The sequence below is a fragment of the Aotus nancymaae genome, unplaced genomic scaffold (assembly GCF_030222135.1).
Source record: "Aotus nancymaae isolate 86718 unplaced genomic scaffold, 86718_ANA_hifiasm-v0.15.2.pri h1tg000029l, whole genome shotgun sequence".
NCBI lineage: Eukaryota > Metazoa > Chordata > Mammalia > Primates > Aotidae > Aotus > Aotus nancymaae.
This window is the reverse complement of record NW_026988442.1, coordinates 24,424,578-24,449,048: the sequence shown is the minus strand read 5'-3', so window position 1 is coordinate 24,449,048 and position 24,471 is coordinate 24,424,578. Positions and strand designations below refer to the sequence as shown.

Below are 24,471 nucleotides of genomic sequence, written 5' to 3'. Positions count from 1 at the left end.
AGTTTATGATATTTCAAGGTCTTTGATATACATCCAACTGATTTTGGCTTTTCATTTTAATGTTACAGGGGCTAAGATCCTAACTCAGAGAGGTCTATAGGTTTAATCAGAAATAGAGCTCTTACAGCTATCACTAACTATGCTAGACAAGGGTAGGCTGTGTCAAGGAGACCAGAATTCCCCTGCACTCACAGAATTGAATTTTGGGCATATAATCACCTCTGTTCTCATGTAAATGAAGTCACTAGAAAGGCAAGCAATGTTAATATAAAAAGAAAAGGAAACAGTAGAAAAAGGATTCTGAACTACATTTCGATTTCATTATAGCTGAACCAGAAATAAGTCTTACAATGAGTCTAGACTCTGCAGATTTCTACCTGCAGAGCAAGTGGCAAGACTTGTCATGCTCAGTATTTCCCCTTGTGTTGGAAAGTTCACAGAGCTATCTGCCTCTGGTCTCCTTCTTTAGGGTGCCAGCTGGGCAAAAAAGAACCATTAATTTACTCAGTATTTGTATGTATATTTTAAGAATGATACCTTTTAGCATTTAAGTAGAAAAACACCTGCTGTATTCATTTTAAATAATGTTTGTTGTTGTTGTTGTTGTTTTGAGATGGGGTTTTGCTCTTGTTGCCCAGGCTGGAGTGCAGTGGTGCGATCTTGGCTCACTGAAACCTCCACCTCCCAGGTTCAAGTGATTCTCCTGCCTCAGCCTCCCGAGTAGCTGGGATTACAGGCATGTGCCACCACGCCCAACTAATTTTATATTTTTAGTAGAAACAGGGTTTCTCCATGTTGGCCAGGCTGGTCTTGAACTCCTGACCTCAGGTGATCCACCTGCCTCAGCCTCACAAAGTGTTGGGATTACCGGCGTGAGCCACCATGCCTGGCCTTAAATAATGTATTACATAGTAATGCATGGATATATTTTTATTGTAAGAAAACTAAAATATTAAAAATTAAAAACTAAAATCCTTTGTGATCAACTACCCCGCCAATGCCATATCTCTTCCCCAGAAATAACCACATATCAATTATATATATCAACATGTATCAGTAATGGTAGGTGAGGTTATGCTGTAATATCAAATATCTTCTAAGTCTCAGTGTCTTATAATAGCAAGAATTTGTATCTTTTTTTTGTTTGTTTGTTTTTTGAGACAGGGTCTCACTCTGTCTTCCAGTCTGGAGTGCAATGGCATGATCATGGCTCACCGTAGCCTTGACCTCCTGGGCTCAGGTGATCCTCCCACCTCAGCCTCCCAAGTAGCTAGGACTACAGGTGTGTGCCACAACACCCACCTAATCTTTTATGTTTTTTGTGGAGATGGGGTTTCACCATGTTGCTCAGGCTGGTCTTGAACTCCAGGGCTCAAGCAATCCATCCACCTCAGCGTCCCAGAGTGCTGGGATTACAGGCCTGAGCCACTGTGCCCAGCCTAAAAATTTATATCTTGATTGCATGTTTGTCATAGGTTGCATTCAGCTGTATCTATGGACACAGCTGGAAGAAGCAGCTGGAACATGCTGATTTCATGGCAGAAGGAAAAGAGAGAATGTGGGAACCTCTTAAAGCTTCTGCTTGGATGTCTCACATGTCAGTTCCACTCATATTCCCTTGGCCAAAGCAAATCATATGGCTATGCCTGACTTGTGTGGGTGGGGATGTAGAATCCTTCCATAGGGCGAGTCAGTAAAAAAATTTCCATACTTTTATAGAGTATGTAAAACTCTAAAAATAGATATCGCTTTTATATAATTTATTAGGGTACTGAATCTTACTTTCTTCATGCAAAAATATGTCTTAGAAGTCTTTCCATGTTATACAAATAGATCCATCTCTTTTTAATTTAATTTTTTAATTTTTTAAAACTCAGGGCAGATGTCACCATCTCCTTTTTATTATTTGTTTAGTATTTATTTATTATTTGTTTATTTATTGAGACAGAGTCTTGCTCTGTCACCAGGAGTGCAGTGGCATGCAATCTTGGCTCAGTGCAACCTCCACCTCTCCTGGGTTCAAGTGATTCTCCTGCCTCAGCCTCCTAAGTAGCTGGGATTACAGGTGCCTGCGACCACACCCAGCTAATTTTTTTTTTTGTATTTTTAGTGGAGATGGGGTTTCACCGTGTTGGCCAGGCTGGTTTCAAACTCCTGACCTCAAGTGATCCCCCCGCCCTTGACCTCCCAAACTGTTAGAATTACAGGCGTGAGCCACTGTGCCCTGCTAATTCTTCCATTTCTTATTTGAGAATGTCAAATAATTCATCTCCAATCAGCCAGTGGAATGTTGCATTTTATTTATTTGTTAATGGTTTGCAACCCATAAAATAATTCATACATTATTTCAACATGAATGGCCAAAATGTATTGATTATTGCAGCTGGATGGCAGGAATAGCCTAGGTCACAGGTGGGTGGATAACAGACAAAACTATTTTTACTCTCTTTTCTTTTTTCTTTTTGAGATGGAGTCTTGCCCTGTCACCCAGGCTGGAGTGCAGTGGCAGAATAGTGGCTTACTGCAACCTCTGCCTCTTGGGTTCAAACAATTCTCCTGCTTTAGCCTCCCAAGTAGCTGGGATTACAGGCACCCGCCACCACACCTAGCTAATTTTTGTGGTTTTAGTAGAGATAGGGTTTCACCATGTTGGCAAAGCTGGTCTCGAACTCCTGACCTCGTGCTCCACCCGCCTTTGCCTTCCAAAGTGCTGGGATTACAGGCATGAGCCACCGCGCCTGGCCGCATTTTTACTCTCTAAATTCCTCTTCCACTACCCTATCACTGATTTTGTCTACCTTCCAGCCCTCTCCCTTATTTGAGCAGCAATGCATGGGGAATAGGTAGCAGGCTCTGCAGTGCATACCACCCAGACCCCTCCCCAGAAGACCCCTCCCCAGGATAGGGCATTTATTACCTCAGCTGCTGGGAGCATTGGCTGCTGTCAGCTCTCAGCTGAGTCCCTATGACTATTCAATGTGGACATTCCAACGTCCTGTCCTCTTGCCATCCCAGCTCCATATTCCCCATGGCATTAGCTGAGGTTTCTGCTGAGGCTGCATTGCAGTTTGACTTTTCCCTTCCACAGATGCGATCCTGACAGCACTCTGCAATAGACTTCCTGACTGCAGCTCTCCATCTTGGAGTCTGATTCCTGGGGACCTGGCTCACAACAGCCCACCACAGGCTCTGAAGTCAGACAGAACTGGGTTTCAGTCTTATCCCAAACACCAACCAGATATGTAACCCTAGAGATGGTAAGTCCTCAGGTTTTTAATATATATGCCTCAGGTTTTTAATATATAAAAATGCAGTAATAATAGTACAGTAAGTCCTCACCGAATGTTGATAGTTTCTTAGAAACTCCAACTTTAAGTGAAATAATGTATAATGAAACCATTTTTCCCTCATAATCATAATGGAAAGGACATTACTTGAGGACATGCTGCACATCATTTTACTTAAAGTCAAAGTTTCCAAGAACTCATCAATGAAGTTAAGTGAGAACTTACTGTATACACTTCTTGCAGTTACTGAGGATGAAATCACACATGTAAAGCACAGAGCACATGCTAGGTGCTCAAAACAGGTGCCAGCATGTTAGTAGTAGTATTACATTAAACCTATAATCTTAGTAGAGTAATTGGGAGAGCCAGGGCAGAAGAGATGGAGAGATTTTGCTAAAATTCATTCTCTCTTTTCCCCTCCTTGCCTGCATTTCCAGTGCCCTCACGCCTGGCTAAAGCAGAAATAGACCTGTTGTGTTAACTTGTTTCCAGAAGATGGCGCCAGCAGATAATGCTACAGTCCAGTCCCTTTCAGGAACAATTTTCTTTTCTTTTCTTTTTATTCATTGAGATGGAGTCTCTGTCGCCCAGGCTGGAGTACAATGGTGCGATCTTAGCTCACTGCAACCTCTGTCTCCCAGGTTCAAGCCATTCTCCTACCTCAGCCTCCCAAGTAGCTGGGATTACAGGCATGTGCCATCACGCCCGGCTCATTGCTGTATTTTTAGTAGAGAGAAGGTCTCACCATGTTGGCCAGGCTGGTCTTGAACTCCTGGCCTCAAGTCATCCACCCGCCTCAGCCTCCCAAAGTGCTGGGATTACAGGTGTGAGCCACCATGCCTGGCCAGGAACAATTTTCACTATTCACAGATTACATATCAACTTCACATGTGTTATCTTATTTGATTCTCTTTCACCAACCATTTACCAAATGCTGATTATTCCATCATTTATTCTCTTATTCCTTCGCAACAAATGCTTACTGAGCACTTACTCTAGCCAAGGAGCATCTTTAAATGCCTTCTCGAACATGATGACTAAGAAACAAAAAAGGAGATAGAATTCTAAACCCCTGCTGGAGAGCTGGACTTCCCAGAGATGAGTAAGACAACCTCTAGCCACTGATTTCTTTCTGGTTCTGGATTGATGTCAACTCATGCTCTGGGAGGAGGCTACTTTAAAAAGCAGACGAAGCTTAATTCAAGTGAAACTAAGTCAGAAAGAAAATGACTCCCCTGTAGGATCAGCTGGGGTGCATCTCAGAGACTCTGCACAGTACTTCCCAAGGGCTATTGATCTGAGAGCAGAGCATTTGGTTCCTGGACTGGTGAAAATTGCTGAGCAGGTGAAAGAAGAACAAAATCCATAAAGGGAATGGAGAAAAGATGTTGAAGGGCTCCAGTGGAGGGAAGGTTAGCTGGACTGCATTCAGGAGCTCCAGAGGGGACTCTGCAGGTCCTTGAGCTTCGCAGGCAGGCCTGCAAGCAAACCTGGAAACCATGAGACCAGGGCCTGGTGATCTATTTCTATGATGGGGATAGAGGGGCTCACCCTCAGCCTTCTCACACTCACTCCAGAACTGTGATAGGGTGAGCTCACCTGAAGATCACCTCAGCAGTGCAGTTTTACGGGTGTCAAGAAAGGCTGCTTCTATGGGTGAAATATATTTTAACAATCAGTCATTGTCTGGTACCCCAAATGGCACCGCTAGTGTCCTTTTTTTCTTTTTTTTTTCTTTCTTTTTCTTTTTTTTTTGAGACAGTCTCATTCTCTCACCCATGTTGGAGTGCAGTGGCATGATCTCAGCTCACTGCAACCTCTGCCTCCTGGGTTCAAACACTTCTCCAGCATCAGCCTCCTGAGTAGTTGGGACCACAGGTTTGTGCCATCATGCCAGGCTAAGTTTTCTATTTTTTGTAGAGACAAGGTTTCACCATGTTGGCCAGGCTGGTCTCCAACTCCTGACCTCAAATGATCTGCTCATCTCGGCCTCCCAAAGTGCTGGGATTACAGGCATGAGCCACTGTGCATGGCCCATTAGTGTCCTTTAATATGAATATTGCAGGAGTTAAGAACAGGACTTCTTTATAGAAATGTGTAATTATACTGGTTTGGAGAAAAGTCTACAAATGTACACATCAGTTGTTAATAGGGGTTATAATGAGTCAGAAAGTGTGGAACGAGTAAGGGAGATTAATCGAGTTTGGAAAAGGAAGAGGAAAAGGATAGGTAAGAAAAAAAATCACGGGATTTCCAATTTTCTGGAATCCCCTCCCACACGGTGGGAGCTTCCTCTGGGATTTCCCCTCTGGAATCCCCTTCCACACTCTTCATGGAAGCCTTTCTCTTCTCCTTTCCTTTTCTTTTCTCTACCTAAATAAAATCACCTTTCTGCAACAACAACAACAACAAAATCACATTTAAAAAGTGTCCTCTTGACTAAAAGAATGTGTATTATATGTTTTGATTTATGAAAATGGTTATTTCTATTGCCCATACACATTAAGAGAGGCATGAAAGATGCCCATTAAAATGTTAACAGAAGTTATCATATGCTCATGAGATTTCAAAGACTGTTACTTTCTTCCTTATAACTTTATATATTTAAATTTTTTATAGGGAGCATTTAAATCAGGAAAGTGGGAAAAAACAAAATTAAGAACATTATTGCAAGCCAAATGAGAAAAACAGTAACACAGCTGAGCCATTCAAATTCTAATTTCTCTCTTCCATGACTGTGTGACTCTAAAGGAATTACTTAACTTATCTGATCCTCAGTTTCTTCCTCTTTAATTTTTAATTTATTTTATGAGAAGGTGCATTAGTCAAGGTTCTCTAGCGGGACAGAACTAATAGGATAGATGTATATATGTAAGGGAGTTTATTATGGAATATTGACTCACATGAGTTTTGTTGAAATCATATAGAGTAGATTATAGAGTCACAGGGAAACTAAACTCAGAGGTTGAGAAGCCAGGCATGGTGTCTACATTCGCATCAACAGAATTGGCCTAGGGACACTGCTGGCTTTCTGGCTCCAGACACCCAGTGCTGCCCATAACCCCACTGGATTGTTGTCTCTGGAACTTGATCTTACTCTCCCATCACACCTGCCAGAGAACAGTCTCCATATGAGTTTGCAAATTGAAGCCATGGCAGATGCATCTGATGGGCAATACCTAGGTCACACACTGATATCTGCCATGCAAGGGGGACATGGCATTTTCTGCCTCTGCAGAATTGAACTCTGGGTTCCAAGGAGTTTAATGAAATAGGTAATTCCCTTACACACAGGAAGTGGGTTCAGATGCATCCAGCTAGTAACAAAGGCTTACTAGCTGGATACTCACAGTAAAATTCTTGAAATCTCAGTACCCAAGTTTCCCTGTCTGCAAAATGGAAATTATATTAGTCAAATATTATTCACAGGATTAAAAGAATTAATACATGTAAAATTCTTACAACAATATCATCCATATAATGGTTTAATGAATGCTAGATCTGATTTTTCAGTTATATGAACCTTTTGACTTAAACTCTTTGAGATTTGGTAGTTACTTTTTTTTTCTACTTGCAACTTACAGTTCTAACTAATATGAGGACTAATGATACACAGGATTGTTGTAAAGCTGGAGTGAGAACATCTATGTAAAGTTCTTGGTACATGGTGATATGGTTTGGCTGTGTCCCCACCCAAATCTTATCTTGCATTATAGCTCCTGTAATTCCCATGTGTCATGGGAGGCACCTGGTGGGAGGTAATTGAATCGTGGGAGCGAGTTTTTTTCCATGCTGTTCTCATGATATAAGTCTCATGATATCTGATGGTTTTATAGGGGAGTTCTTCTGCACATGCCCTCTTGCCTGCTGCCATATAAGATGTGACTTTGCTGCTCCTCATTCACCTTATGCCATGATTGTGAACTGTGAGTCAATTAAACCTCTTTTCTTTATAAATTATCCAGACTCAGGTATGTCTTCATTAGTAGTGTGAGAACAGACTGATAAACATGGGAAGCTCTCAGTAAATAATATTAATATCTACTTATTACTGGTATTAATACTGTTACTACTAATTAATGGTTTTTATGATCTTCTCTTAGGTAACTGCTAAGACCAAGGTTTTGTAAGAGGTACCTGAAAGGGCAATCTGGGGAGGAGTTTTGAGTATTTGGAGTTTACAAGAGATATCAGGACACCAAAGAGAAAGAACACTGAGGAAGGAAATGAACTTACAGGTGAACTCAGAAAATAGTTGTTGAACGGATGATGAAGAAGATAAAAGAATAAAAGATAAAAGAAGCTCCTTCTTGTAGTAGCAAGAGTTATATTCATTGTGAGGGACCTACTCTGAGCCACATACTGTGCTGGCTCTTGGAGCTACAGAGATAATACGAAGCACTATATCTATTTACTTTTTTTGAGACAGGATCTGGCTCTGTTGCCCAGGCTGAATGCAGTGGAGTGATCATGGTTCACTGTAACCTCAATTTCCCTTACTCAAGCAATCCTCCCACCTCACCCTCCCAAGTAGCTGGGACCATAGATGGGTGCCACACCCAGCTAATTTTTTTTGAATTTGTTTGTTCGTTTGGTAGAGATGAGGTCTCACTATGTTTCCCAGGATGGTGTCAAACTCCTGGGCTGAAGCGATCTTTCACCTCAGCCTTTCTTTTTTCTTTGAGACAGTCTTGCTCTGTTGCCCAGGCTGGAGTGCAGTGGCGCAATCTCAACTCACTGCAGCCTCCACCGTCTGGGTTCAAGAAATTCTCCTCTTTCAGCCTCCTGAGGAGTTGGGACTACAGGCGCATGCCACCACGCCTGGCTAATTTTTGCATTTTTAGTAGAGACAGAATTTCAACATATTGGTCAGGCTGGTCTCAAACTCCTGACCTCAGGTGATCCAGCCACCTCAGCCTCCCAAAGTGCTGGAATTACAGACATGAGCCACTGCACCTGGCGTCCACCTCAGCATTTCTAAGTGCTGAGATTGCAAGTGTGAGCCACTACATTTGGCCTGTATCTGTTTTTAAGAAGTTTTCAGTCTGGTGCAAGGGCGGAAAGCCCAGGTACCTATAGGTTCTAGTCTGGTAACATAAACAGAAAAGTGGGCCAGGTGTGAGAAAGGAACATGAGTAAAAGCAATACTTCACTTTCTTACCATAAGAAGGAACAGTATTGCAACAATGATGACAAATGGCTTCTGACATGAGGCTTTAATGTCAGAGAGACAGTAGGGCATGGCGGGGGACTATGAAGAAATGGAAAGGGCATGCTCTATCCAAAAGGGACCACTGCTTTGAGAGCTGGACCCGTGTTGCTGGATTTCCAGTTTGTTAAGATAAGCCAGAAATCTGGATTTTTATGTGAAATCTCTTAATTTTTAGTTCCTGGAGATGAATGCAAACAGCTCAAAAACACCATGTGGCCCCAAATGGAGCAGGCCAAAAAAAACAGGATTCTGTCTGAATGCCAGACCTGAGCCTGAGGGTCCAGTGTATGATCTGCTGTCCGCTGGGAGAGACAGGTGGGTGTAGGGGCAATTTAGATGCAGTTTGATAAGTACAAAGACAGAAAGATTGTGGTGTGATGCACACAAGAAGAGCTGGAGGGTCTTTGAGGAGGAGGCCTAGAGGAGGACTCAGGTAGGTCAAGAACAGTGTCTGAGTTGGCACTGGGGTCCGGCAGTACAGTCAGAGGCAACAGCATAGGGGAATGCAGTGGGTCTGGAACCCAGTGGGCTGGCAATGCTCAGATGCAGGTGAGGAACGGGAGCCGAGCTGGGGAGGTGGGCAGGGCCACATGGAGCATAGCCTTGACCGAACTGTCAGTCTGTTCATAAAATCTGTGATTTTCCTGGTTGTAATTTCTGCTCCTTTTGATAGAAAATGAGAGGTTGTTTCTGTGCCCCCAAAACAAACACTTCCTGTAATTAAAAGAAGCTCTTTCAGCTATTGAAGTTGGCAACAGCCCTTCCACCTCCCTCCATTCCTCCCCCTCCCTCCCCGTCATCTGTGTCACATTCTCAGCCCTGTGATATTCAAGAAAATAAATACTTTTGACCTTTGTCAGAACACCTTGGACTTGCCAGAACAAAAAGAAACAACTTGCACAGGAGGAAATGTTTCCATTCTTCCCAAATCGCTCCCTTTTCTCCATGTCCAAAGTCAAATGTAGTCAATGATTCAGAGATGGCAGGGGAGACCAGCAGGGCCCTGCGCTGGGTGTCAGGAGCCAGTTTGAGTCCTGGTCTTGCAGACTGATTCCTTGTGTGGCTGTGGATAAGACTGAGCCCCATGTGCTCAATGGTCAGGAAAGCAGTAGGTCCGATTGTCTCCAAGAATCTGAGGTCTCTGCTCTTCCATCAGGACTTGGATCTGGTCCTGACATCAGTTTGGGCCTCGTCCCTGTAGCCCTTACTTCTAGCCATGTGCCAGCTGCTCTGCCAAGCTCTAGCCATGCATAATTTCACTTAATCCTCACACAAGTTCAGTAAGTGGAGAGTGTCACCCCACCTTATAGAAAAGAAAGCTGAAGCTCAGGGAAGTTAAGCAATGGCAATTTTTTTTTTTTTTTTTTGAGATGGAATCTTGCTCTGTCACCAGGCTGGAGTGCAATGGCGTGATCTTGGCTCGCTGCAACCTCTGCCTCCTGGGTTTAAGCAATTCTCCTGCCTCAGCCTCCAGAGTAGCTGGGATTTCAGGCGCCTGCCACCACATCCAGCTAATTTTGGTATTTTTAGTAGAGATGGGGTTTCACAATGTTGGTTAGGCTGGACTCAAACTCCTGACCTCAGGTGACTGCGCCTGGCAATTTTCCCACATGAAAGCTTGTATGTGTGACCTCAGAGACTACACTATTTGAGGTCGGGTGTGGTGGCTCATGCCTGTAATCCCAGCACTTTGGAAGACGGAGGCAGGTGGATCACCTGAATTCAGGAGTTTGAGACCAGCCTGACCAACATGGCGAAACCCTGTTTCTATTAAAAATACAAAATTACCTGGGCGTGGTGGCACATTCTTGTAATCCCAGCTACTTGGGAGGCTGAGGCAGGAGAATTGCTTAAACCCGGGAGGCAGAGTTTGCAGTGAGCCAAGATTGCTCTACTGCATTCCAGCCTGGACAACAGAGTGAGACTCTGTCTCAAAAAAAAAAAAAAGACTATATTATTTTCCAACTTCAGTACCACTCCCTGGAGACTACCTCTTTTAATCATTTTGATTTTCTCCTTAAATATAAACAACAGTGCCATGGTCTGAATATTTGTATCTCCTTAAAATTCATATGTTGAAATCCTAGCCTCCAAGGTGATGGTATGAGAAGGTGGCTTTATAAAAGAGGCCTGAGTGAGACCTCTTGACCTTTCTCCATGTAAAGACATAGTAAGAAGGTGCTGTCTATGAATCAGAAAGAGACTCTCACCAGACACTGAATCTGCAAGCATCTTGATCTTAGACTTCTCAGCCTCCAGAACTGTGAGAAATAAATTTCTATTGTTTAGAAGCCACCCAGTTTATGATATTTTGTTATAGCCGCCTGTCTTAGTCCATTTGTGTTGCTGTAAAATAATACTCGAGGCTGGGTTTATTTTGGCTCATGGTGTCAGTATCTGTGTCTGGTGAGGTCTTCAGGCTACTTCTACTCATGGAGGAAGGCAAAGGGGAACTGGTGTGTGCAGAGATCACATGGGGAAATATGAACCAAGAGAGAGGGGGAGGGTCACAGGCTCTTTTTAACAACCAGGGAACTAATAGAGCAAGATAACACCAAGCCATTCATGAGAGATCCTACCCAAAACCCAAACAACTTTTATTAGCACCCCCTCCAACACTGGGTACTACATTTCAACCTGAGATTTGGAGGAGTCAAACAAACCATGTCCAAACTATAGCACAACTGGGATTACAGGCATGAGCCACCGAGCCCAGCCAATGTACTTTAATATGAATGATTTATTTTGTAATCCCATGTATACAATTTTATTCATTTAAAAAAAATTGTGTTGAGAAGGCATCCTTGAGCTCCACCAGACTGCAAAGGGTTCATGGCATAAGAAGGGTTAAGCGCATCTATAATAATGCAGCATCTGTTCTTCCTCTTCTGTTTTTTTTTAATTAAAAAAAATTTTTTTTGGTAGAGATAAAGTCTTGTTCTATTGCCCAGGCTGGTCAAGAACTCCTGAGCTTTTTAATTCAGTCCTTGTTCCTTGGTCCCAGGGCTTAGGTTCCCCCTGTGGTTGTACGTTTGTTTCATCTGGGATGTTTAGGTTATGTGACCTTCAGCCTGGGAATCCATTGTATCAGAAAACAGTTCACAACTTCATTGCATAAAAGTTAAGCCACATCCCTCTAGTGCAGCTACAGGAATATCTACCTTAGTGTTGTTAAAAGGATTAAGAGATATGATGCAAATAAAGTGCTTAGAACAGTGCTGGCATGTAAATACTCAACAAATATTAGCTGATATTCATTCCAAGCTTCCAAGGAGGCTGGAAATAAAAAATTTCAGCAGATATTAACAGGAACAGGGAATTTCTCCTAACAGAACATTTATTAATAATAATTGGAAGAGGCTGAGCACAGTGGCTCACACCTGTAATCCCATCACTTTGGGAGGCCAAGGCGGGCAGATCACCTGGTTGAAGGTTGCGGTGAGCCGAGATCATGCCATTGCACTCCAGTCTGGGCGACAGAGCAAGATTTCCTCTCAAAAAAAAAAAAAAATAATAATAATAATAATAATAATTGGAAGAGTAAAAATGCTAGATAGCTGACTTTTTTTTCCTTGGTCTCTTTCACCAACTTTTCTATTTCCAAATAGTCCTTATTTTTAATGAAATTATTGTGAGAGTAAATGGTCTGTTTCTTTTCTCTGTCCTTGCCTGGCCATGTTGGACCCCCTCATTCCACTTATTCCTTCCTCCTTCTTTTTCCTTCTTTTCTCCCGACTCCTTCCCATCTTCTCCTTCCATATTTTTGGGGTCAAGTTTCTTCAGGTATAATGTACATGAAATAAAATTCATCCTTTTAAATAAACAGTTTTATGAGTTTTGATTAACATATGCAGTTTTGATAAACACATCTCTCCACAATAAAGATATAGAACAGCCTCTATCACCCCAAAAGGTTCCCAACTCTTTTTTCTCCACTTTTAAGAATTTCTTTTTATCACTGGTTTTCAATAACTTTGATTTTACATGCATTGGCGTACTTTTCTTTATGTTTTTTTCCACTTGGAAATCTTTCATGTTCTTGGATCTGTGAGTTTATACTTTTCAACAAAATTGGGAAAATTTTAGTCATTATTTCTTAAAATATTTTTGTGATCTCTTCCCTTTCTCTCTTCTACTTTTTTGGGACTTTTGGATTACATGTATTTTAGACCACTTGATATCACCCCAAAAATGACTGACACTCTTTCATCTTTTCCTCCTCTTTCCCCTCTGTGCTTCATTTTAGATCTCTTCTATTACTATGCCTTGAAGTTTTTAATCTTTTATTTGGCAGTGTCTAATCTTCTGTTAATCCCATCTAGTGTATCTTTCTTTTCAGATCTTACATATTTTCATCTCTAGAAATTGCATTTGGGTCTTTTATTATATCTTCCATTTCTTTCCTCACTATGTTGATGGTTTCCTCTATGTCATTTTGTTTTAAGAAGCCTATTTGTGGCCAGGCATGGTGGCTCACGCCTATAATCCCAGGACTTTGGGAGGCCAAGGTAGGTGAATCACCTGAGGTCCAGAGTTCAAGACCAGCCTGGTCAACATGTTGAAACACCATCTCTACTAAAAATACAGAAATTAACTGGGTGTGGTTGTGCGTGCCTATAATCCCAGCTACTTGGGAGGCTGAGGCAGGAGAATCACTTGAACCCAGGGGATGGAGGCTGCAGTGAGCTGAGATCACACCACTGCACTCCAGCCTTGGAGACAGCGTGAGACTCCATCTTAAAAAAAAAAGAAGCCTATTTGTAATAGCTACTTTAACACGCTTGTCTGCTAATTCCATCATTTCTATGATTTCTGAGTCTATTTTTATGAATTGATAGTTCTTCTGGTTGTAGGTCTTATTTTTCTGCTTCTTTTCATGTCTGATAATTTTTTATAGGATGCTAAGTGCTTTCTGTGCGGTTTTTTGGAGACAAGTCTCACTCTGCAGCCCAGGCTGGAGTGCATTGGCACTATCTCAGCTCAGCACAACCTCTGCCTCTTGGGTTCAAGCAATTTTCCTGCCTCAGCCTCCCGAGTAGCTGAGATTACAGGTATATGCCACCACACCCAGGTATTTCTTTCGTATTTTTAGTAGAGAGGAGGTTTCACTGTGTTGGCGAGGCTAGTCTCAAACTTCTGGCCTAAATGATCCGCCTGCCTCAGCTTCCCAAAGTGCTGGAATTTACAGGGTTAAGCCATCATGCCTGGTCAAGAATGCTAATTGTTTGAGTCAGCTTAGGCTGCAATATAACAGCAGCGAGAGAGAGAGAGAGAGAGAGAGAGAGAGAGAGAGAGAGAGAGAGAGAGAGAGAGAGAGAGAGAGGGAGGGAGGGAGGGAGGGAGGGAGGGAGGGAGGTAGAGAGAGAGAGAGAGAGAGAGAGAGAGAGATCTCATGCCTCTTCTTGTAAGGGCACGTTGGTTGCAACATGTGAATTTCAGGGAAAACAGTTCATTTAACAGCACTGGACAATTTTGTTATTGGGTGCTGGATTTTATTGTATTCCTTTAAAGAGTATTGAACTTTGTTTTGGGACACTGTTAAGTTACATGGGGATCATTTTAGCCTTGCTTTTAAACTTTTCAGAGGCAGTTTCAGAATTGCCTTTAATCTAGGGCTAATTTAGCCTGATGACTGAGATGAGTCCCCTTATGAGGACTCTGCCTGATGCCCAATACATTAAGAAGTGTCTCCATTTTAACTGTTGGAATCAGAAATAATTTCTGACCTTATATGAACTCTTTAGCCTACTGCTTTCCAGCACCTTCCCCGCAGCCTTGGGTACTTTTTTCTCACATATATGTAAATCAGTACCCGGCCGAAGACTCAAGAGGACCTTGGAGATCTCTGAAGTTGAGAAGCCTGAGCTCCTCTTCCACACTCTTCCCTGTAAATTCTAGCCACTTTGCCCATTCTGCTTGTTTCCCTTCTATGAGCTGCATTGTGAAAACTGTCTCCATACAGGAAGGGGTGATCATAAGGCTCGTCTCATTTGTTTCCTATCTCGTTTGTTTCCTAGCTCTCAGGAATCATAAGGCAGTTCTCATTTGTTTCCTAGCTCTCAGGAATCATAGTCTTCATTGTCTGTTGTCCAATATATGGAAAGCATTGTCTCATATAATTTTGCCTGTTTTCCTGATTGTTTAAGGGAGAGTAAATCTGGTCTGTATTACTCTATCATTACGGGAAGCAGGAGTCTTTGCCCAACACTTTTGAGAAAAAAATTATATATCTGGAAGATCTGAAAGTCTGAACAACACTGCTATAGACCTTTTAACTCTCTTCAAAACCATCCTGGAAAAAAACCCTTTATAGTGTAGGATTTGACCAATCTAGATCAAAATTCCAAAATTTCCCCTCCTTGAAATTAAGAACCAAGAAGGGTGGGGAAAGGAGAGAGAAAAGGAGAAAGGAAGCATGAAGGTGTTCTCTCCTTGCTGTGGTTTGAATGTGTGTGTCTCCCCTGAATTCATATATTGGAACCTAAGACCTGATGTGATAGTATTAAGAGGTAGGGGACTTTAGGGTGATTAAGTCATGAGGGATCTACCTTCATGAATGGGTTTAGTGCCCTTATAAAAGGGCTTGTGAGAATTAGCTAGGCTCTTTCAGACCTTCCATCTCTTCTGTCATGTGAGGACACAGTATTCATTCTTTTTTGTCCCCTTCCACCACGTGAAGATGGAGCAAGGAGATGCCATCATGAGGCTGGGTGTGGTGGCTCAACCAGTAATCACAGCACTTTGGGAGGCTGAGATGGGCAGATCACTTGAGGCCAGGAATTCGAGACTAGCCTGGCCAACATGGCAAAGCCCCATCTCTACTGAAAATACAAAAATTAGCTGAGAGTGGTGGCATATGCCTGTAATCCTAGCTACATTGGAGGCTAAGTCATAACAATCACTTGAACCTGGGGGCCGGAGGTTGCAGTGAGCTGAGATTGTACCACTGCTCTCCAGCCTGGGGAATATAGCGAGACTCTATCTCAAACAACAAAGAAGGTGCCATCATGAGAGCAGAGAGCAGCCTTTACCAGACACCAAGTCTGCTAGTATCTGTATCTTGATCTAGGCTTCCTAGCCTCCAGAACTGTGAAAACATAAATTTATCTTCTTTATAAATTACCCAGTCTCAGCTATTTTGCTATATAGTAGCACAAATGAACTCAGATACTCCCCAGCACTGAGAAATGCATTCTGCCTGGCTAGGAAGCAGCGGAGACATGCAGGTACAAGTGTGAAATGTCTAGGTCCAAGTCCTAACTCTGCCATTTACAAGCTTTCTTTGGGCTGGTTACTTTACCATTCTGTATAATATTAGGCACTCTCTTAGGGTTGTTATGAGAGTTAAAGAAATTAATGATTTTTTTGTTTTTGTTTCTGAGATGAAGTCCTGCTCTGGAATGCAGTGGCGTGATCTTGGGCTCACTGCAACCTCCGCCTCCTGGGTTCAAGCAATTCTCCTGTGTTAGCCTCCTGAGTAGCTGGGGTTACAGGCACACACCACCATGCCCAGCTAATTTTTTTATATTTTCAGTAGAGATGGTTTTGCCACGTTGGCCAGGCTGGTCTTGAACTCCTGACCTCAGGTGATCCACCTGCCTCAGCCTCCCAAAGTGCCAGGATTACAAACATGAGCCACCATGCCTGGCCAATAAACTAATGTTTGTAAAATCCTCAGGACTGTGAATGGTACATAGCAAGCACTATGTAAGTGCTTGATTAGAAGTATGCATAATTTTTTTTCATTAAAGAAGTAATACATATTTAGTGTAGATATAGAAGTTCACTGGGGTAGAGAAGTGTGGCCTGCTAAGGCTGTCTGTCTTCCAAGACACCTCTTAGATTGGATTTCCTTAATACAGAGTATTTGCTCAAGCCTAGCTCTCAATCTTGCAGGTGTGGGAGAAACAAAGCTTGCCGTGGCGACTGGATCGGATCTCTCAAAGACAACTTCCGTCTCTATAGTAGCAACCACTGGGAGGCCCCAGCATGACTGTATATTCAGCAGTGCTCTCTGTCCAGTGAAGAATTTACACCTTCTTTATTGGGCAAAAATAACTAATGAAACTGGACATCTCTGCTTTTTACAACTCAAGTGGCCAGGTAAAATTTTCTTAAAAACATATTTTATAACTTAACTAAATGGTTATGAGTTTTATGGTTTAAAGATTGTATTTACAATCTGTGTAGTCCCGTACTTGTATCTCTCAGAAAGCCACGTGTCTTCTTGCTGAACATGAGGAAAGAATGAGCAACTGTAATAATCAGGAAAAATATATGTATATATTATTTCTTACTTTTAAAAAATTATGATAAAATACACATAACATAAAACTTAACCATCTTAACAATTTTCAAGTGTACAGTTCAGTGGTATTAAGTACATTCATATCAAAAGTCTCGTTTAGTCTTGCAAAACTGAAACTCTGTACCTATTTAATAATATCTCCCCATTCTTCCCTCCACCCAGCCCCCGGCATCCCCCATTATACTTTCTGTCTCTGTGAATTTCGCTAATCTAAGTACCTCATATAAGTGGAATATTAAGGTATTTGTCTTTTTGTAACTGGCTTATTTCACTTAGCATCATATCTGCAAGGTTCACCTGTATTGTAGCGTGGGTCAGAATTTGCTTCCTTTTTAAGACTAAAGAATGTTCCAGCTCTTCCGGGGACGTTGTGTGCAGGCACTCAGAATGGTCCAGCGTTTGACATATCGACGTAGGCTTTCCTACAATACCGCCTCTAACAAAACTAGGCTATCCCAGACCCCTGGTAATAGAATTGTTTACCTTTATACCAAGAAGGTTGGGAAAGCACCAAAATCAGCATGTGGTGTGTGCCCAGGCAGGCTTCGAGGGGTTCGTGCTGTAAGACCTAAAGTTCTTATGAGATTGTCCAAAACAAAGAAACATGTCAGCAGGGCCTATGGTGGTTCCATGTGTGCTAAATGTGTTCGTGACAGGATCAAGCGTGCTTTCCTTATCGAGGAGCAGAAAATCGTTGTGAAAGTGTTGAAGGCGCAAGCACAGAGTCAGAAAACTAAATGAAAAATGAAACCTTGAGTAATAAAAATGAAAAGACTTGCAAAAAAAAAAAAGAATGTTCCATTGTGTGCGTGTATCACACTCTGTTTATTCATTCACTCATCAATGGATACTTGGGTTGCTTTCACCTTTGGCTGCTATGAATAATGTTGCTGTGAACTTTGGTATACACATATCTCTCTAAAACTCTGCTTTCAATTCTTTTGACTATATACCCAGAAGGGGAATTGCTGCATCATATGGTAATTCTATTTTTTAATTTTTTTGAGAACTGCCATTCTGTTTTCCATAGTGGCTGCATCATTTTACTTCTCAACAACAATGCCCAAGGGATCCAGTTTCTCTACATCCTATATATATAACACTTGCTATTTTTTATTTATTCATAGTAGCCATCCTAACAAGTGTGAGGTGATATCTCATTGTGACTTGATTTGCATTCCCTAATGATTCCTCTCTTTTTAAAAAAACAATTAAGAAATGGCTTACATACAGATATAAGATAAAGTACTATATCTTACCAGCACAGCAGAATGAAATAGTACACATGCATATACCTGTGAAACCACCACCAGATTAAAATATAGAACATCCCCCCAAAAAAATAAAATTAAAAAATATATATATAGAACATCCCTAGCACCCCAGAAGCCTCCCTCCCTCCGCCTCCCAGTCAGTAAGCTCTAAGATAACTGCCCTTCTGGTCATGTATAGTTTTCATCTACCCTGTGGCTCTTGCCCCACCAGACCAGTTTCCAACAATGCCTTTGGCATGTTGTTCTATTACAGTCACAGCAATATTAACATTCTACATAACCTTCTCTTCCTTATCTTGCTGAGAGGGCAATTTCAGCACTCTATTTAAAATTCTCCAGGTAATTATGTCCTCCAAATTGTTCCCCTTCTCTTTACAAGTCTTCTTATCAAATTCAATTGTGACTTCACACTTCTGTAACCAAGATTTGTTTGATTCTACACAGGCTTAGCAGCTGATGTCTTCCTTCAGAAGTGGAATTACATTTACCAAGCTCATGAGACTGAGATGGAAAATTGGAATGTCAATGTATTCATTGATAACATGAAATATAATTGTTAAGCAGACTGGCATCTACTCAGCACAACCAGCACATTCTTTCCTGAAGACAGATCCAAGTGAAAAGTCAAATTACACAGAGGGTGACTTGGTGAGCATTTAATCATTCAACATGATCTACTAAAAGACAATTACATATCAAGCACTGTGCTGGACACTAGGTGGAGAATAGTGAATAAGAAAGACAGGGCTCTGTGCTCGTGGATTCTAAAGTGTAGGAAAAAGACAAGCTTGAATGTATCATCAGATTTGTAGGTTAAAGAAAAAAAAGACTGCATATCTTAGGCTCTGCTTTCTCCCTGGATCCACTAAAATAACAGTACAGAGGTTTTTTTTGTTTTTGTTTTTGTTTTAATGCAGTCTTACTCTGTCTCCCAGGCTGGAGTGCAGTGGCGCGATCTCGGTTCACTGTTACCTCTGCCTCCTGGGTCAAGCAATTCTCCTGCCTCAGCCTCTCTAGTAGCTGGGATTACAGGTGCCTGCCACCATGCCTAGCTAATTTTTTTGTACTTTTAGTAGAGATGAGATTTCACCATCTTGGCCGGGCTGGTATTGAACTCCTGACCTCATGATCCACCTGCCTCAGCCTCCCAAAGTCCTGGGATTACAGGTGTGAGCCACTGTGCCTGGCTGGGAATTTTTTTTTAAAGACAGTGCATTTGGACAGGGCTCAGCAAACTATGGTCTGCAGGCCAGATCCAGCCTGTTGCCTGTTTATATACGGTCTGCAAGCTAAGAATATTGTCCACTATTGTCTGTGGCTGTTTTCATACTACAATGACAGAGTTGAGTGGATGCAATGGAGACCATACAGCATGCAAAGCCAAGAATGTTTACTATCTGCCTTTTACTGAGAAAATGTGCCAACCCCAGTTCTGAACAGCACTGTTCAATAGAATTTTCTGCAACGATGGAAATGTTCTGCACTGCCTGATGCAGTAGCCAACCATTAGCTTTGTGTGGCTATAGAGCACTTGAAACGTGACTAGTGCAGTTGACAAACTGAAAGTTTATTTCATTTTAATTAAATTTAATTAATTAACTTATTTATTTATTTCTGAGACTGACTCTTGCTCCGTTGCCCAGGCTGAAGTGCAGTGGCACAATCTCAGCTCACTGCAATCTTCGCCTCCTGAGCTCAAGCAGTCCCCCTGCCTCAGCCTCCCAAGTAGCTAGGATCACAGACACTCACCACCAAGCCTGGGTAATTTTTGTATTTTTAGTAGAGATGGGGTTTTTACCATATTGGCCAGGCTGGTCTTGAACTCCTGACCTCAAGTGATCCACCTGCCTCGGGCTCCCAAAGTACTGGGATCACAGGTGTGAGCCATTGCACCCAGCCTATTTTAATTAAATTTAAATAGCCACATGTGACCAGAGGCTACTCTATTGGATAGCACAGCTGTAGAGTGCAAGAGAAAGGGTATCTGGCTTGAGAGACACCAAGCTTAGTGAAATAGGGGCTTCGGACTGAAAGCAGAAGGATGAAGAGAAAGTTCACATCAGGAAGGTTGAGATGACCTGCCCAGTTGCTTCTTGGGCTTCTTTTCCAGCCTAGACTCCAGAATGCTGACTCTGAACAAATAATGCTGGCCCTAAACAAATAATGAGACTTATACGTTTAAAAAAAAAAAAAGACTATTAGCAGGTATGGTGGCATGTACCTGTAGTCCCAACTACTCAGGAGGCTGAGGTGGGAGGATCGCTGAGTCTGGGAGATCAAGGCTGTGGTGAGCCATGATCACTGCACTCCAGCCTGTGTGACAGAATGAGTCCATGTCTAAAAAAAAAAAAAAAAGAAAGAAAACTGCACAGAACTATACTCTCTAAGGGATGATTATCCTCTCCCAAAAAGAAGCTAGAAGACTTTTCTGGAGAATTTAAGCAATTCAGAAGGAAAGACCTAAAGATTTTGATATTGAGGCTCCCTAATGGATAGTCACATCAAAGCTCATAGTTAATAAGCCCTCCTCACATGCACATAGCTTCCAATAACTTTTAGTCAAAGTATTATCCTTCGATATAAGCAAACGGTCAAGGATCATCATAGGTTTTTTATTATTTTGTTACTTAGGTTAATACAATGTAAAGAATAGTAGATTTGAGGAAAGCCTGTAATAAATAAGAAAGAAATCAAACAGATAAAAACAGGCAAAGATATATGGAAACCTATTTTATTAAATTAGGAGATCCGTGATGTTGGATTATGAGAAAAATTGTCTTTATTTTCACAAAGTTCAACTTAAACTTAGCACGTCCTTCAATTATGAACACAATAGACCATAGTAGTAGTAGTGTTCCTGTGACTTCATCACCACTAGAAATCAGATATTTTCCTATCGCATTGCTATTCCTGAAATTATTTTAAAATATCACTTAATGTTCATCACAACTTTGAAATTATGGTCATTATTAGACATGTTCTAAATCTTTTAGAAGCACATATGTTAGTCTATGACTGATTTGCTTTTTAAATATTTTGATAGGTGTACTTTAATATGAATGATTTCTTTTGTAATCCTATGTATACAATTTTATTCATTTAAAAAATATTATGCTGAGAAGGCATCCTTGAACTCCATCAGACTGCAGAGGGGTTCAAGGCACAAGAGGGGTTAAGAGAATCTATAATAATGTTCTCTTTACAGCTATAAGTGGATGGGGAAATGCAGATAATGATCATTAAGCACTATGTGTCAGATTTTAAAATTCACAATTCTAAGAGGTATGTATTATTATTATTTTGTTAGTTTTTATTAGAATTTTGAAATGCTTGTGTTATTTCAATGGGATATTTGGAGAGAGAAAACATAAACTGATGTGCTTAATCAGTCCTCTCAACGCGAAGGCCAGCTTTCTTCTGTGAAAATAGTATGTGTACATCATAAGCGAGTAGGAGAAGTGCAATAAGGACAGCAAAAATCACCCTTAACTTCCCTACTGGTTTGGTAAACATCATTCCAGACAGCAACCTATGCATATAGACAAAAATACACATATGCACACATAACTTATATAAAGATACATGTACATGGGGACTTCAAAGAGTTTGGGGGAAGTGAAATTAAAGATGAAAATAGAAAACCTAAACAAAATAACAAAAAAAGAAAAATAAATTAAAAAAACAAACAAAAAACCAAAAAAGATTAAAAAATAAAAAATAAAATAAACTTTATTTCTCAACATAAGCTCCATCAAGTTCAAGACGCTTTTGTAAGTGATGATACTAGCCATTTAGTCCATCGCTAAAAAACTGAGGCCTGGGAATTTAGCCATGTCAATGCCATCTTTTTTACATTATTAACTAAAGAAAACTGAGTGCCCCTTAAATATATTTTGAGATTAGAAAACAAAAAAGCCATCAGAAGAAGCCAAATCAGAACTGTAAGGTGGATGCCTAATGATTTTCCATTGAAACTCTTGCAAAATTGACCTTGTTTGATAAGAGGAATGAACAAGAACATTGTCATGGTGGAGAAGGACTCTGGTAAAGCTTCCTGGGCTTTTTTTCTGCTATAGCTTTGGCTAACTTTCTCAAAACACTCTCATAGTAGGTGGATGTTATTATCCTCTGGCTCTCCAGAAAGTCAGCAAGTAAAATGAGCATCCCCCCAAAAACTGTTGCCATGATCTTTGCTCTTGACCAGTCTGCTTTTGCTTTGACTGAACCACTTCCATCTCTTGGTAGCCATTGCTTTGATTGTGCTTTGTCTTCAGGATTGTAGTGGTAACTGTTTCATCCCTGTTACAGTTCTTTGGAGAAATGCTTCAGGATCTTGGTCTTATTTGTTTACAATTTCCATTGAAAGCTCTGCTCTTGTCTGTCTGCAGCTTATCTGGGTGCAACACTTTTGGCATCCATCAAGTAGAAAGTTAACTTTAATTTTTCAGTCAAAAAAGGAGTAAAATAATGTAAAATATTTTATATTTTACTCCTAAAGTGAAATAAAATAACAGAAATTGTCCCTGAGAAAGTCCAGACATTGGACTTACTATCCAAAGACTTTACATCAGCTATGTTTGATATGCTCAAAGAACTAAAGGAAATCTTGGACAGAGAACTAAAGGAAATTAGGAAAACAATGTGTAGAACTACATAGACAGTCTGGAGATGAGAAGTATAATAGCTAAAATGAAAAATCTATTCCCTGGGCCTCACCTAGTTTAATTACATCAAAATCTTTGGAGGTGGTACTCCAACATCGGTATTTTCCAAAGCTCTGTCAAGGTTGAAAACCTCTGTCCCAGCGATTCTGTTTTAGGAGGTCCAGGGCTGTGAAGATCAACCACAGAGGCACATTAGCATCACCTCGAGAGCCTTAAAAATGCTGTTGTTTGGGTCACGAGGTCAAGAGATCGAGACCATCCTGGTCAACATGGTGAAACCCCGTCTCTACTAAAAATACAAAAAATTAACTGGGCACAGTGGCGCGTGCCTGTAATCTCAGCTACTCAGGAGGCTGAGGCAGGAGAATTGCCTGAACCCAGGAGGCGGAGGTTGCGGTGAGCCGAGATCGTGCCATTGCACTCCAGCCTGGGTAACAAGAGCAAAACTCCGTCTCAAATGCTGTTGTTCAGACCTCTCTCCAGACCAATTAAATGAGAATCTTTGAGGGTAGACACTAGGTACTGGTGTTTTAATTAAGTTACAATTTTTTTTTTTTTACATCGTCTGGCTCTGTTACCCAGGCTGGGGTGCAGTGGCATGATCTTGGCTCACTGCAGCCTCTGCCTCCTGGGCTCTAGCCATCTTCCCACCTCAGCCTCCTAAGTAGCTGGGACTACAAGCATACAACACCATGCCTGGCTAATTTTTTGTATTTTTTGTAGAGATGGGGTTTCACCATTTTGCCCAGGCTGGTCTTGAACTCCTGAACTCAAGCCATCTGCCTGCCTTGACCTCCCTAAGTGCTGGGATTACAGGCATGAGCCACTGTGCCTGGGGCCTTCCGTTACAATTTTGATGACCAGCCAAGGCTGAAAACTTTGGAGAATCTCTTGCTGTCCTTCATATCTCCAAAAGCCTTTTTCAACTGAAATGCCAAGAGCCCCAATATCTAATGTAGATACATTAATAACATTTGCTTATTTTAAAGTCCATTGATGAGACTATTGAGATTGGATTAAGTTATTATTGATTTCAGACTAAAAAATTATGAAGTGCCTGCTGGGTGCCAAACCCTAGGAATGCAACAATGTACAAAAAAAGACACAGCCCCTGCTCTCATAAAGGATTTGTTCTAGCACAAAAATTTATATAATTATGACAAGCAGTAAGAGAAGAGACAAGAGAATGGGGGTATTGGGGCATGAGAGCTGCTATTTTGGATAGGGTGGTCAGGGTGTCCCTGAGTAGCTGACATTTGAGAAGAGGTCTGAAGGAAATGAGAGTAATCCAGTACTGTGGGATACCTAGGGGAAGAGCTGTTGATTTTCACAAAAGTATTTGAAGTGCTCTTGGTTTAAGGATGACAGGCTCGCTCTCACAGTAGCCAGTTTCTTTCATTTTGGGTACCTCTTTCTCTTGCTGTTTTTTTTTTTTGTTGTTGTTGTTGTTTGTTTGTTTGTTTGTTTGTTTTTGAGACAAGGTCTTGCTCTGTTGCCCACGCTGGAGTGCAGTGGTGTGATTATAGTTCACTGCAGCCTTGACCTCTCAAGCTCAAGTAATCCTCCCCCATCAGCCTCCCAAGTAGCTGGGACTACAAGTGCACACCACCACGCCTGGGTATTTTTTAAATTTTTTGCAGAGACATGGTCTACCTATGTTGTCCAGGCTGGTCTCAAATTCTAGAGTCCAAGTGATCCTCCTGTCTTTGCCTCCCACAGAGCTGGG

General features: G+C 41.5%; 1 protein-coding gene and 1 long non-coding RNA gene across 3 annotated transcripts; both read left to right on the top strand.

Annotated features, from left to right (window-relative positions):
- The first annotated feature begins 3,094 nt into the window (after positions 1-3,094).
- LOC105727438 (uncharacterized) lies at positions 3,095-23,062 on the top strand. Of its 2 annotated transcripts, XR_001109773.2 has the most exons (5): positions 3,095-3,257; positions 7,124-7,213; positions 8,675-8,814; positions 16,396-16,602; positions 18,526-23,062. It is a non-coding gene; the product is annotated as an uncharacterized LOC105727438 (long non-coding RNA). The 2 variants fall into 2 exon arrangements; XR_001109772.2 differs by lacking the exons at positions 3,095-3,257; positions 7,124-7,213 and adding an exon at positions 7,227-7,525.
- LOC105727437 (large ribosomal subunit protein eL34-like) lies at positions 17,149-17,590 on the top strand. Its single transcript, XM_064382180.1, has one exon. The coding sequence runs from the start codon at positions 17,153-17,155 to the stop codon at positions 17,546-17,548; it is 396 nt and encodes a 131-aa protein (XP_064238250.1). The 5' UTR covers positions 17,149-17,152; the 3' UTR covers positions 17,549-17,590.
- Positions 23,063-24,471: the final 1,409 nt, after the last annotated feature.